We start from the raw sequence: 14,735 nt of genomic DNA on the forward strand, positions 1-14,735 counted from the left end.
ACAAAGTAAAGGACATATGATTATTGACAGTTTGTTGTTTCAAGCTGTTAAACACAGAACAGGTTTCTTAAATGCCTTCTATGCTGCCTCCACACATAACCAACTGAATATAAAAAAGCAATATCCTTGACTCGTGTCTGACTGTTCTTGGCAGAATGGCAATGTTCCTTGGATTATAACTTTTTTTGGTGTTTCTTTGAATAGAATTATTCTGTTCAATTGATATGTTCCACAGGGCATAGTTAAATGCAGTTACAGATTTTATAATAGATAAAGATTATAATGCATAGGGCTTGATACTACTTTGATATTTAGATCAGGATTCTTATGTAATCATGTAAAAGAATTTCCTTGGTTATAGTAAGACCTTTTAGATATCCTTCAGATCAAATCTATTCTCATAATAATGCTAAGAGTTTATTTGCCTTTTAAAATGTGTTGACATTTGCACTGATGGTGCACAAACTATGGTAGGGAACACTGCTGGTGCCTTAGCACAAATCCAGATAGTGGCAGCAAACTCTACTAGTAGTTAATGTATTTTTAACCATCATAGGCTTGCAGAAAAAAAAAAAAAGCCACTTTCACTTGACAAGAAGCAGTAAAAATCACTAATTTTATAAATTTTTGACCCTCAAGTATAGGCCTTTTTAATCTTCTCTGTGAAGAAATGTGAAGTATACATAAAGCACTTTTGCTCCGTACTGAAATAGAACGCTGCCTTTAGGGAAGGCACGGGTACAATTGCTTGAATTGTAAGCTCAGCTAGATGCCTTTTTCATGGGATACCATTTTACTTGAAAAAATGACTGACAGATAAACTATGTTTATTCAGACTTGGGTATTTGGCAGGCATTTTTTTTTTTTTCAAATTAAGTAAGCTTGTCATTTCAAAGAAATGACATCTGACAATAGTTGTTGCCAGAGATAAAAATCCAAAAGATAAAATTACAAATAAAAATTAGAATCTTAGCAAACTGTGTTCACCACCTTGCGCTTGACAGCTTCCCAGTACTGAAAGACTATTCTGGTGAAGTTGGTAGTGGTATTGACAAATGTGGTCTTTTTGGTGTGGTGTAATGAAATGAGTCAGCATTTGGAAGATCTGCATAACTCCGTGAACTAATGTTTTCCAAATGATCAATGTGTGATGTTACAAAATCATGCATGGGTAAAAGATTCATTCAAAGTACAAGATAGACCAATGGATTTTAACATAACAAGGTAAAAAAAAGTTCATTGGTAAGAAGTTGGAAATTATGTATTGCAATGTGCTTTTAAGAAACTACCATTTGTCAACTAAAGACTATATACTTATATTAAAAGTTATTAAAATACTCCACTGTTTTTCAACTAAATATACTTTAACCAAAACAACACACAGCAGCAGATTGAAGGTTGAAGCAGATGTGAGAGTGCGGCTGCTTTCCATGAAGTTAGACATTAAAGAGATTTTTAAAAATATAAAACAAAGCTACTCTTCTCACTAATTTGTTTTTTGGAAAATATAGTTATTTTTCTCACAAAAATGGTGTTTATGTTAACATGTAAAGAATTTGTTGTATTTGAATTAATAAATATTTTAAAATTTGTTTTCTAATATAACATTGATAGGTATACTTCTATAAATAAAAGCTTTTTACAGTTTTCAATAATTTCTAAGAGTTAAGGGGTCCATGACACCAAAAAGTTATGAGAACTTCTGGCCTTAGAATAAAATCCAAACCTCTGTATATGGTCCAAAACTTCCGTCATATGGCTTCTGCCAACTCTCCTACATTCTCTTCTGTTTCATGTCCCCTCCACCAAAGGAACCTTGCTATTTTACATTTCTGTACCTTTGGTCAGAGCTCTTTTTGCTATGAACACTCATTTTCCTCCAGCTCTCTGTCTAAAGTACCATCTCCCAATGCCTCTTGGGACATTTATCTCTGGTAATTCTCTTTGTCATAAATTCTACTTAATATAAAATTAATATAACTACTCCAGCTTTCTTATACTTATTGTTTGCATGGTACATCTTTTTCCATCTATCTATTTTCAACATACCTGTGTCTTTATATTTAAAATTGGTTTCTTGTAGATAGTATATAATTGGATCCTGTTTTATTAATTAATCTAAAATTTCTGCCTTTAAATGGGAATTTTTAGTCCACTGACATTTAATGTAATTATTAATAGATTTTTTTAGGTTTACTTTTTTACTATTTATTTTCTATTCTTCTCCCTTCTTTTGTTCCTTTCCTTTTCTTCCTTCTGTTGGACTAATTAGATATTTCTAAGAATCCCATTTTAACTTATTCATTGGCCTTTTAGGTATATATCTTTTCTTTTATTCTTTTGAGTGGTTACTCAAGGACTATGATTCTCAAACTTTAGTGTGTAACAGAATCACATGGAGGGTCTGTTAAAACAACGCCTTTTGGTCTCCATCTGCTACGTTTCTGATTCAGTGGGTTTAGTGTTGGTCCTAAGAATTTGCGTTTCTGACAAGTTCCCAGGTGATGATGCTGCTTGTTTGAGGACTATTCTTTGATAATCACTGTTCTAAGGATTAAAATACACAGACTTAATTTTCACAATCTTTCTTTTAGACTTGATGTTGTACCACTTCACATAAAATGTGGAAATTGTTTAATTGTGTCAGTCCATTTACCCTCTCTAACCAGGTTTATGCTAGATTTCTGATATATATATTACATGTACATACATTTTAGAATTTACAGTACAATTTAGTTGTAATACAATTACAATACAATACAATTTTTGCTTTAACTGGGTATATGTATTTTAAAGAAATTAAGAGGAAAAAATAGTCTGTTGTATTTACCCACGTATTTACCTTTAACTATGCTTGTCATTTCTTCCTGAAGATCTTAATTCCATCTTGTTTCATTTCCCTTCAGCTTAAATAACTTCCTTTAACGTTTCTTGAAGTAGGGGTTTGCTCACAACAAATTCTTTTAGTTTTCTTTTATTTCAAAATGTCTTTATTTTACTGTCATTCCTGAAGGATTTTGTGCTGGACAGAGAATTTCAAGTTGACTGTTTTTATTTTTCTTTTAGTACATTAAAAATGTTCAGCTGTCCATTGGCGTCCATTTTTCTTATGAAAAGTCAGTAGTCATTGAAATTGTTATTTCCTATGTACAATGTGTCATCTTTCTCTGGTTGCTTTTGAGATGGTCAGTTTATTTTTGATGTTCAGCAGCTGGATTATATAAAAAGCCCAGTTGTTTTCTTTAGGAAAAAAAAAAAAGGAATCCTGGTAGAGATTTGTTGGCCTTTTGAATCTAAATTTATGACTTTCACCAAAATTTAGAAAAAAATTCAGCCATTATCTCTACATATTTTCTGTCTTACTTTAGACTCCAATTACATGTATGTTAGACTTTTTGGTATTGTTTCACTCTGCTACTATTCGTTGTTTTTCAAGTATTTTCTCTTCTTTCTTGAAGTTGGATAATTTCTGTTGATCTCTCTTCGGATTCACTGACTCTCTCTACTCTTATGCCTATTCTGCTAAGTCTCTACTGTGAATTTTGTAGTTCAGATGTAGTTTTTGGTTTTATTACTTCCATTTTATTCTTTTTTACAGTTTTTATTTCTTTTTTGAGATTTACTATCATTTCATTTATTTTGAGGATATTTTTCATTCATTAAGCATTTATGAAAGTAATTTTTAAATCTTTCTTTCTTAATTCTAACATCTGTGTCATCCAGGGTAAGCTTTACATTGATTCCCTTTTGTCATGTCAATAGGTCATGTTTTTCTGTTTCCTCATGTATCAAATACTTTTGGATAGAATCCTGAACATTGTGAATGATATAGTGTAGAAATTCTGGAATTTGTCATCTTTTTCTAACGTATATTGATAGTTTAAATGCAAGCAGGATTTAGCAGTAAACTTGCTAAATTGATCGGGTAATCTCTGTTTCTACTTTAGGAGGTGGTAACTCAAAGCTCAGTTCGTTTCTTTTAATCTTAGCTGCCCTTCTTGGAGTCTGCTGCATACATGAATGCTTCAGTTTTCCCAAGATTTGAGCAAAGCTTATACACAGAATTCAGGCTTCCTTCTCTGGCTCTTGTTTTTTATGGGACTATCTATGTACTCACTTTCCAGTGGCTGTGGTTCCAAAACTCTTATCTTTTAGTTCTTTAAGCTTTCTAATTATGTGGATTTTCAATCAGAGTTTCCTTGCAGACTGGTTTTCCCCCAAGCTAAACACTGTAAAAACAGGGAACCCACTCAGTGCTTCCAGGTAATTGTGTTTTTATGTTTTTTCTAGAGTTTGTAGTTATCTGTGAGAAGGTTGTTCCAAAAGGAGCTACTCAGCCATAGCAGAAACAGAACTCTCCTTTTTTTTTTTGCTGCTTATATTTGAAAAGGCTACTTTTATCATGAGAGGAAAATAGTCACTTATGTGTTTTTCTACTCAACTGCCTTTATTTTTTTACATTTGCTTTAAATTAATTTTGGATTAGTTTGCATATGACATGAATTAAGTATGAAATTTTTTTCTCAAATCATTAAGCCAATATTTTTTAGTAAGTCTTTTTCCTTTCTCTAACTTTAATTACCTCTTTACAGTTTGCCAGTGTTTTCAAATTGTGCTCTGAAGAACCTTAGAATTCCTTAGACTTGCATTAAGCAGAGCTATGATTATATGTTTCTTTGGTTATTCCTTTTATTAATTTTATAATTTAGCAAACTATTTATTGAACACCTGCTACATACCAGACACTATGCCAGGCACTGGAGGTACAATGACTACTAAGATGAACATGGTCCTTGCCTTACAGATAATGTCTAGTGAATTTTATGTATCAGATTTCCACAAATGCATGCCTTTTTCTTATTAAAACTTGTAGAAAGACAGTGAGATTTAGAGACCCAATAACTTTGTGATTTTAGGCAAGTTATTTATCGTCCTTAAACCTTGATATAGTCATATCTTTACAGTGGGATAGTAGCCCCAGTTTGAAAGTATTTCCTTAAGGATTAAATGGATAATTTCATATGAAAGAGCTCAGCACCCAATAATTGTTAATTTACTTTTTTCCTTCCTAACTCCTGGCTATATTTTTCCTGTCGATAAAAGATTTGGAATTTTGGTTAATGGTCCCATATCCAATGTCATCTGAGTCTTTGTTACAGATTTCTAGGAGACTATCTAATTTCTCTTTCCTAACATTCTGTTGACAAAACTTTCTCAAATGTCTTTAATATCAGCAGACCATGTTGCTTAAGCCAAAGGCTTTATCTCCGGTCCCAGGGTCTTTGATCTCCTTTAGTTCTTGACTATCCCTATATTCTAAAAATTTCCTTCTGCATTTGATATTGTGAAACTACTGTAGTATTTTTATTCTTTATTCTCTTGCACATCTCCTTTTACATATCTTTCTTTATTAATTTTCATTCTTCAATCTCCAAACTTCAGATATTTTCTCCAAACTCACTCCTGTCAGCTCTTTTTTGCTTTGGCCCTTCTTTTTGTTAAACAAGCAGTCATCCATTCTCATCATTTCAGCTCTAACCTCTCTGTACCCCTCATTACATCTCTCTAGCTATTGGAGTGCAATCCCATATCACTAATTTTGTGTAAGGAGTTTGTTCATTCATTCTTTGATGATTTTTTTCAGTCATTGGATATGCTGTCTCCTCAAATGCTGATCAGTGATCTGCTCTAAAATTCTGTTTCTATGTGCAAAATAATTCAATGCCGTTTCCTTAATTTGGTGTTTTTTTTCTTAAAGGTGCTATCGTTCTTCCAGTCAACAGAGACACAACCTTTGTTCCTTCATCTTCACACTCGGTGTCCAGTTTCGTCCTGTTACTTCTTGTTTGGAAATGTCGTAAATTCGTTACTTCTCTCTTTGTCTGCCGCCGTCCAAGTCCAGTTGGGATGCTAGCTGATTCCACAAAGCCTTTGCTCTTCTTACTATGCCTTGTTCCTTTCTTCAGACCAGCTTGCCCGTCATTATTACATTAGTCATCTCCCTAAAACATTACTTTTGTCCTGTACTCTCCTGTTCAACGTTTTCAGTGACTTCTCCATTTCTTTTGACAGTGTTTCCTTTTGGAGTAAAAATATTCTGATGGAATCCCAGTGTTGACATAAATTATTTTAATTATAATGCAACTTAAATATGTCCAAAGATAAAACTAAACATGCTCTTTTGCACATACAACTGTATAACTAAGACAATTTACAAATTCATTACAAACAAAACTATAAAATGGATAAAATTTAAGTTAACAAATTAATGTGGCAAAGGATATTTGCAAAACTAAATTACCAAGCTCAACATGAATGTTGTACAGACTGCTCTGAGTTCAGCATGGGCCTGCTCTATTCTTCAAACTTCTGAGAAGCCTTTGTCTCTATAGTATACTATGATATCATTTGGCCTTCACTTGGTACAAATGTATCATTTGAGAAATAGGTCTGTCCTCCTCTTCTTTTTCCATCCCTCAGCCTGCTGGAATTAAAATAGTACTACTTGACTGCAGTAAGAGAGTAAATAAAAATGCATATTCAGGCACTGATACTACTTGGTGACTTGGGGTTACAAAGTAAGCATCCAGATGATCTAGAATATTGGGGTGGGGGGGAGACAGAGAATTTTAGTTCACTTGAAAAAAAGAAACTTAGAAGATTTTGTGCCAAACTAACGGAATCTCAAAATCAGACTCAGACCCCCAGAGTCTACAGACCCCACTATAAAAGTCACTGATCTGTGGGAAAAAGACCTAATTCCTCATGTCGACACCCAAGGCCATCATCAATTCGGATTAAATCTCTTTTCTTTTTCAGCTTTTGTGTTTTTTTTTTTTAACACTAAGTCAATGTGTACATGCTCACATTTTCCCAGATCTGTGCTTGTCTTCCTTTCTATCTCTGTCCCTATATAATCCCATCTATCTAAAGCCTCTGAAGACCACCAGTTCATGCTCTCATTTTCCCTTGAAACGTCTGGCCACCTCTTCAATTTTAATTTGATCTTTCTCCTGCTTTGAACTCCTCCTTTGAACTCCTTCTGTATCTGGTACTTTGGCATTTAATTGTTTTTTGACATTGTTTTGTTTGACTTTTATGTGCTCTGTATCACTAGACTCAGGGGCCTTAAAGGAAAAATTTCCCTTAAAAGTTTTTAATCTTCAGGATTGTTGTTGATATTCCTGAAGCTCTTACTAAGTAAATACATGCAATGCTCAGTATTAGGGATTTAGTTTCCCTGCAGAAATGTGGGGTTTCTTCCTATAGAGTGTAAGCAAAGTACTTTGATGTAGAAAATTTGCATTTCTAAGAAACTAAAATGCCTTAGAAATTTTGTATTTTTGCACCCACTTGTTCTGTATTTTCAGGACTGCTGGGGAAGATCCTGATGGCTATCCGAGATGCAGGTTTTGAAATCTCAGCTATGCAGATGGTAAGTAGTTTGCAATGAGTCATAACTTATTGAGGAATTGTGTTTTTTTTGAAGTATGCTTTAAAATGTTTTACATTGAATTTTCTGTGTGCACTCTAGAACTCAACACATTCAAAATGCAAAGATATATTTACTGAGCTTGATAACCTTATAATCAAAAATGTTTTTCAAATGATTTTACCCATGTCATCTTTCACCGAGAGAACTAATATTCAAATGGTACACCTAATTTAAGCTTATAAGGTAGGTTTATACAATTCCTGGAACTTTAGCTGCAAAATAAATTCAGACCAAAATAATGTATTTAGTTCTTACAAACACAAAATAGAATTAAGGTGAGTAGTTATAATGAGTTTTCTCTTGTCTGGATTCGTGACTAAGAAGAGAATGGAGGAAGCGAATCAGTTCAGATGTTGTCCCTGCCCAGGGCCCTTTGTGGCCTTCTGGACATTCCCTCAGGACCTTCTTTGGGGTTAGCATGTTTCCGTCCCTCTGTTGGCAGTCACACCACTGGGTGTCCGGAGCCCACCATCATTCGCAACTGCCCTGCGGACACGTTTCCGGGAAACCTTCCTTTGAAGAAACAGCGTCCTTTCCTGCAGGGCTCATACCTTTGTGCTGTACTCACCAGTGCATTTGATGAGAATTGGGTAAAATTACAATGTTTGAAAACCAGCAAGTTTATGCTGTTATGATAGGGAAATATTGATTTTGAAGCCGAGAACTTTCTTACCAGTGAAATTTATGTGCTCTTTTTTCTGAAAAGGAACTGCTTTTGATTTTTGTGAAGTCTTAGGATCATCTGAAATCAGAGGTCAGGGCACTAATTGGGGTACTGCCTGTTTTGTGTCCCTGATTGGTGGGACTGCCCGTAAGTCAAAAAAGGTCGGAAATATGAACTAGTTTGCAAAGTCATCAGGCGCAACTTGGAGATTGATGAGGAAGTTGATATTTGAAGAATGTTACCTAGGACTATAAAGAAATTGTTAGCCAAACGTTCTCAAAGTGTTAGTTTGGTGACGTATTCACAGGATTGTAGAAAGTAAGCCTACTTAAATAATATTCATTGTGGAAATTTTAGATTTAAACATTTAAACATCTAACTCTAGGCCTACAACCTAGTGATTGGCCATAATAGGTGCTCAGTAAAAACAAGAATAATAAAAAAAGAATTAATCAAACCTCTGGTTGAGGCATGGTAGTTTACTGGCAATTGCAGACATTGATTTTTAGAGTCAGAAGCTTTGTTTCTGAATCATGGGTCAGCTACTTTCTAGGTCTGTGACCTTGGCCAAATTTTAAGCATTCTTATCTTTAGTTTTCTCAGCTAGGGAATGAGAACATTATTATTTGCCTCAATGAATTATTTTGTGGATGAAGTGCAATAACCCTACGCAAAGCCTTATATAGAATTTCCAGGGCAAATTACTAAGTACTTAATAAATTATATGTTCTGTTATTATTTTGTTGTATTAATAATACACGTTGTAGTATAACAAGTAAATAATGCAATTTACAGTGTCGACAAAAATAATCCATAACCAATCTATAAATGAAAATTTGGGTGAGTTTATTCTGAGCTGAAATTTGAGGACCGTGACCCGGGGCCTTTCTTCCCGAAGGAAGAAAGGGCACCAAGGAAGTGAGGTATACAGAGTGGTTATATACCCCCATACGGGACTTTTCACATATGATTGAAATGACCCTCCCACGATAGTCACAAGATTGCCCTGTCAGCACAGCGCTTGATGGACACAGCAGGTAGTGGGTCTGCTCTCTCGGTGGGCGGGCGTAGCAGGAGGCAAGTCTATTGTCTTGAGCTGGGTGGTCACAGGTGAGCGCAGCAATCAGTTTCTAACCTAAGGAAAGATGCTTAATCCTTAAAGAAATGCCAACGTTGGGAGGGGGAGGGAAGTTACACCTTTATGTCAAGGGCCTTTTGCTCTTGCCATGGGGAATCTCTAAAGCAGATATACAATGCATACTCAAAGGCCTTGGTCAGGCCCTTTTGGAAAGACAAGGTCAGGTCAAATTAGGTTTACAACAAATGGCTCCTCATATACTCCAATATATCCTATTGCTTGCCATTTTATTTGTCAACAGGATAAAACTGAAATCAAACAAAATTCTCTCTCTGTGATAGTTATGTTGCCTATGAAAATAAATCCTCCTAGTTTGAATTATTGTCTGAGTAGGCATAAATTCCTCAGGGATCTTCAATCCTGGCAACAATAAAGAAGGAAAGTAAGGGGGAAAATAGATTGGAAATTCTGAGGCTACTTTTTAAAAAATTAAGGTTTTAGTTCTTGAGACTCTAGAACTTAATGAAACTTTATTTCTAACTAAGTTTGAATCCAGTCTGGATAAGGATGAATCTTTATGGGCTTATCTTGTGAGCATAGTCTTACAATTCTTTTTGAAGAGTAGTAGGAATTCCAGATGACTTGTATAAGTGCTTTATTATGATTTTCTGAATGCCTGTGAGGAGAAGGGTATTATTTTCAGCACCTTTTACAAATCTGAAATACGAATCTGAAGTACTTGTATTTAGTAATATTTCTTTGTTGTGACACTGATCTATCAGTAAACAGCATAACACTGTGTATCTCTTTTTTTTTGTATCAAGAATGAGGTTTTATTCAGAGAGAAGTAGAGTCTTAGCCTCTTCTGTAAACTGGGGCTATTAACAGTACTGATACTGCTTCTGTCGTAGGGTTGTTGTGGGGGTGCAGTGAGATGATGCATGTACAGTGATGAGGATTTTTAGGCTGCTTAATTTTAAAATGGCTTATGATGAGGATTTTTAGGCTGATTAGTTTTAAAACTACAGATGAGATTCAGGCTCCAAGGAGTGGAATTTGTTTGCCCCTTTGTTGGGAAACATTTACATTTCTAAGGGAAACCTCTATCTGTGAAGATGCCTCCCTCTCTGTGCCAGGAAGAAGGGGGGATGGTCTTATCTCTAGAAGCTCTTAATCAATGCCAGAGGCAAGAACTTAAGTTGGTTACTGTCTGGCAACCTCATGTAACTGACCCTCCCCCCCACAAATCCTCCTTTGTCTTTAGCCGAGGATAAAATTCAAGCGGTGACTTCTGCCATTTACTCAATCCGTTTTGATTCTTATCTAAAAGTTGTGGGACCGCCAAATGGCCAGACCATACGGGCACTGATACCATTTTAACTTTTTTACATATTCTTTGTCTTGTAAAGAGATAACTCACATACCTATGCCTTAAATTTAGCCCTAACCCTCAACTTGGGGCAGCAGCAGGAGCTCTGACTGCCCGTTGGTCCTGTCCCCACGCACCAGCCCTGCCTGCCCATGGGCTCTGTCCCCATGCCAGCGGGGGCAGCAGAAGCGGCAGCAGCAGAAGCTCTGACTGCCCATGGGTCCTGTCCCCATGCTATTCTATACTATTCTCTAAATAAAAGAGCACTACTGCCAGATCTTAAGAGTCTAAGAAATCTTTCTTTCGACTCCTCGGCTCACCGACCCCGCATCATACAGGACCTAGAACAATGCTTGACACCTTAAGTACTCAATAAATGTTATATATTTTTATTACTGATGAGCTGATCTTTAATAACATTTTTTCTTCAGAGTGTTTAATTTATGCAAGGTTTACGTTTTAAAGTAAAGAAAATATACCCAAGAAATCATAAATTTTGAGTACTAAGTGTGGCTCATTTTATTCTCTTTTGTTGATTGGCTGCTTCTTATTTTTTTTTAAATATAGTTCAACATGGATCGGGTTAATGTTGAAGAGTTTTATGAAGTTTATAAAGGAGTAGTATCTGAGTATAACGTAAGTATCAGATTAAAAGTAAAGCATTGGTACTGAAAACAATTTGTGCTCTCATATCTTAGAGATCTCAGTACAATTTATAATCATGAAAGTATTCCTTAAAGTATTTGTGATTGTTCCAGTTGCCAGCTTATCATACCCAGTGAGTGAGGCATTCTTATCCCTGAGAGCCAGTGGATCAGTTTTAAAAATATGAAATTGTTTAATTTATGAAACAAAATATACGGGAATGCGAAAAAGAAAAAACTTGCTGACATATTGACACATGTTGACGTTATATATGAGGTTTACAATATTCACAGAGTGGAAGACTGTCCAAAATACTTTCGGAGGATAAAGCAAATCATTCTTAACATTATCCTATAACTCCATAGCAGTACTTCATAGCTACTTCAATGACACAAGTGCAGATAGATTCATCTGAAAATGTGGCTGAGCCTGAAGAAATAAGACTTAAAGGGAGTTGTTCAGAGGGCAATGAAATACGTTCTCGAAAACACATGACTGCATTAAAACGAGCCAAATCTTGTTCCTTAAAATAACACATAGTAGATATTTAATCAAAGTCAGTTTCCTTGCCCTCTTTATCAAGGTATCTTAGATACATTTATGCTGGTGGGCTGCCTCATCACCCATGTTGTTTTATAGAGAGTTTTGGCTTTTCTTTTTGCATAAAGTTCCCTATTCCTGACAATGAGACTGGAGTACTCTCTCCTCACGTCTCTGTGCCCTTTCCTTCCAATCTACCTTAAAAAAGGAAAAACGCACTTGTTACCGAAGCCACTGTGTGTTCACCTCCTGGCAAGTTAACTCAGACTCTCCACCAGAAGTAGTTGTCTCACAACGTCAAGTATATTTGCAGCAAATAGGAGACCACACAGAATCATTTCCAAAGTCATGGCTTTCCCTGAACAAAGGGGAGCAGGGACCTTTTATTTCAGATGGGGAATGAATCTTCAAAAGGGAGAGATGGGTATTTGCTTGCACAGGCTCAGCTGGAAAAGATGCTTCCACATATACTGCAGGTTGTGGTAATAAGGCCTAAGCTCCTCCTGGAGAGATCTTAGCATTAAAAATAAGGCAAAGGTCATAGGTGTAGCTCTCATGCTGAGGCTTGGTCAGTCTGGGTGGTTGGTGATTGCATCTCCTTAAAATAACAAAAGGAGAAAGGAAATTTGGAAAACAGTTAAATACTTCCAAACCCACCCTTGAGTTCCTCCAGCAATTAGTCAGTGACTATTGGTCCAGGAACTGGCCTGAGCCTTCATTTTATTTAGCTCTACATCTTATTTAGCTCACCAGTAGTGAAATACTCTATTTTGCATTTGGCATGCTGGTAGTGTTCTACCCTTCTTAAGGGGAACCAGAGTGTTTTTCCTTTTGTTATAGCTTATCAAACTTTAATCTTACCAGCTTCTTCATTTTAAAGCTAAGCCTTTTCTTTTCTTAAATGGAAGAAGATTTTAAAATGTGTACTTTTCTTAACATCATTTATTCAACCAGTCACAACATTTTTCCATTTCTTAAATATTTCTTTTATGCGTTTTCTTTTATTCAATTTGATTTAAAAAAAATATGGTTAAAAGCAGCCACTTTTATTAATTCACGTTATATTATAATTTTTTTGTATGTAAGGTAAACTCATGGAGACATATCCCACAGCAGCCTTGATGTTTAGTCATATGTTCATACACTATCATGTAGTATTGAATTTGATAACAAATAGTAGTTGAGGGCACTAGTGTTTTGTGTGTATATCTGAGTTAGGCCATATTTCCCTTTGGAAAGCAACTTTTTAAAAAAAAACACCTCATCTCTAACTTTTAATAAGTCTTCTGTTTTGTACTTTAAAAATACCATACATGCGATTTCTTTTGTGTAATACTCCTTTACTCTTCTGATTTTTGGATCGTGGGATTCTGGAGGCAAGGATAAAAATCACTGCATAGATGTGTCATTTCCCCTAAGAAATCTTGAATGACAGTAGCAAAATCATTAAATCATTCTTTAATGTCATCAAATCCTGAGGGTCACTTGCTGTTGTGATTGTGTTTCCTGATGGGCCTCTTCTTCCTCATGATAGTTAATATCCAGGACTTGAGTTTAAGTTCAAAGAAGAGGTAAATTTTTAAATGCTGCATGCCACTTAATTGTAGGAGGTTTATCCAACTATGAAGTAGGGCCTGTAAAAATAATCTTAAGAGGCAATATAGTTTAATGGGACAAAAACATGATTCTTACTCTGACTTTTGGTACAAGACTTTACCCACCTTGTCTTCAGATTTTTATTTCTAAAGTAGATGATAAGCTATAAGATCATATTAATGGTTCCATCCATTTTATTATGCTAAATTTAAAGATATGTTGGTGTAAGGGTGTGAAATGATCCTCTTAAATGTAGCATATAGAGTGTAACTAGTACAGTGTCACTGACATTGTTGTACAGACATTGTTTGGTAACTCAACTCTGGTTCTAGGGTTTCCCACATTACTTGCTTCAAACTGTAGACCTTTCCTTTTTTTTGCTTGTGGAGTGAGATGCTTGGTTTAAATCCCAAATCCACCAGTTTTGTGACCATAGACAAGTTATTTACCTTCTTTGAGCCTTAGTTTACCCATCTATAAAATGAGAAGTAATAGCATTATTTCCATTTTATAGAATGGAATGCTATATAGTGATATGCAGCATTTCATTTTCTTTAAATGAGATAATGTAAAGCAGTCTCACATATTGAGAGTACTCCACAAATATTAGCTATTGTTGTATTACTATTATTATTATATCTGATATAATTCTCTGTAGTAGATTCCATCTTGATCATTTACACGTATATTTGCTGCCTCAGCATTTGCAATCATGAAAAGGTAATAATTTCTGTCTCATAGTGTAATCATGGTCCAGTTATTTACCACACATACATTGAGTACCGACTGTGTGCCAGGCAATGTGTTGGATACAGGGATGTAGAGATGAACAACAAAAAAGCGCACTACCTGCGTTCATGGAGCTTGTGTTCCGGTGAGGATAGACATTAAATCAAATGGTTCCAGTGCAGCTGCCTGAGGAGAGTACTCAAGGGCTGTGGAGGAAACAGATTCTTTATTTGATAATTTTTTACTTAAGTAAAAACCTAGGTGACTTGAGAATGAACTGAAGAGTCCATTTTTTAAGGAGTATGTTACGCTTTTGATGGAGCCCTTTTTTCAACATGTTTTTTATTTTCATTTTGTGCAGCCCTTTATGTTTGTATTTTTAATGGTATTTGTTATTAACACTGAAAAAGAGAGAGAAAGAGAGACAAACGAAAGAAAGGAGACAAAATTCAACCCTCTCTTTTTGGATAATGTGTTCAGGCCTTCTACCCCTACTGAGAACTTGCCTCTTGACATTTATGTGTAGGCAGTACTTCAATATCATGAGACAGAAAATCAGCCTCAACATAATTATCCATAAAAAATAAATTACAGATGACCTTTGTGAAATAGCAAACTG

The 14,735-nt window shown here is 35.3% G+C and overlaps 1 protein-coding gene across 3 annotated transcripts in view; it reads left to right on the forward strand.

The window, feature by feature from the left end:
• The window catches only part of NME7 (NME/NM23 family member 7), a 227,262-nt gene that overhangs the window by 114,338 nt on the left and 98,189 nt on the right, over positions 1–14,735 (forward strand). For all 3 annotated transcript variants that reach the window (XM_070497395.1, XM_070497394.1, XM_070497396.1), the window contains exons 8-9: positions 7,371–7,435; positions 11,174–11,242. In XM_070497395.1, coding sequence (XP_070353496.1) covers positions 7,371–7,435; positions 11,174–11,242 — 134 coding nt within the window. The remainder of the gene's footprint in view (positions 1–7,370; positions 7,436–11,173; positions 11,243–14,735) is intronic.

This window comes from Equus asinus, chromosome 25, assembly GCF_041296235.1.
Source record: "Equus asinus isolate D_3611 breed Donkey chromosome 25, EquAss-T2T_v2, whole genome shotgun sequence".
Lineage (NCBI taxonomy): Eukaryota > Metazoa > Chordata > Mammalia > Perissodactyla > Equidae > Equus > Equus asinus.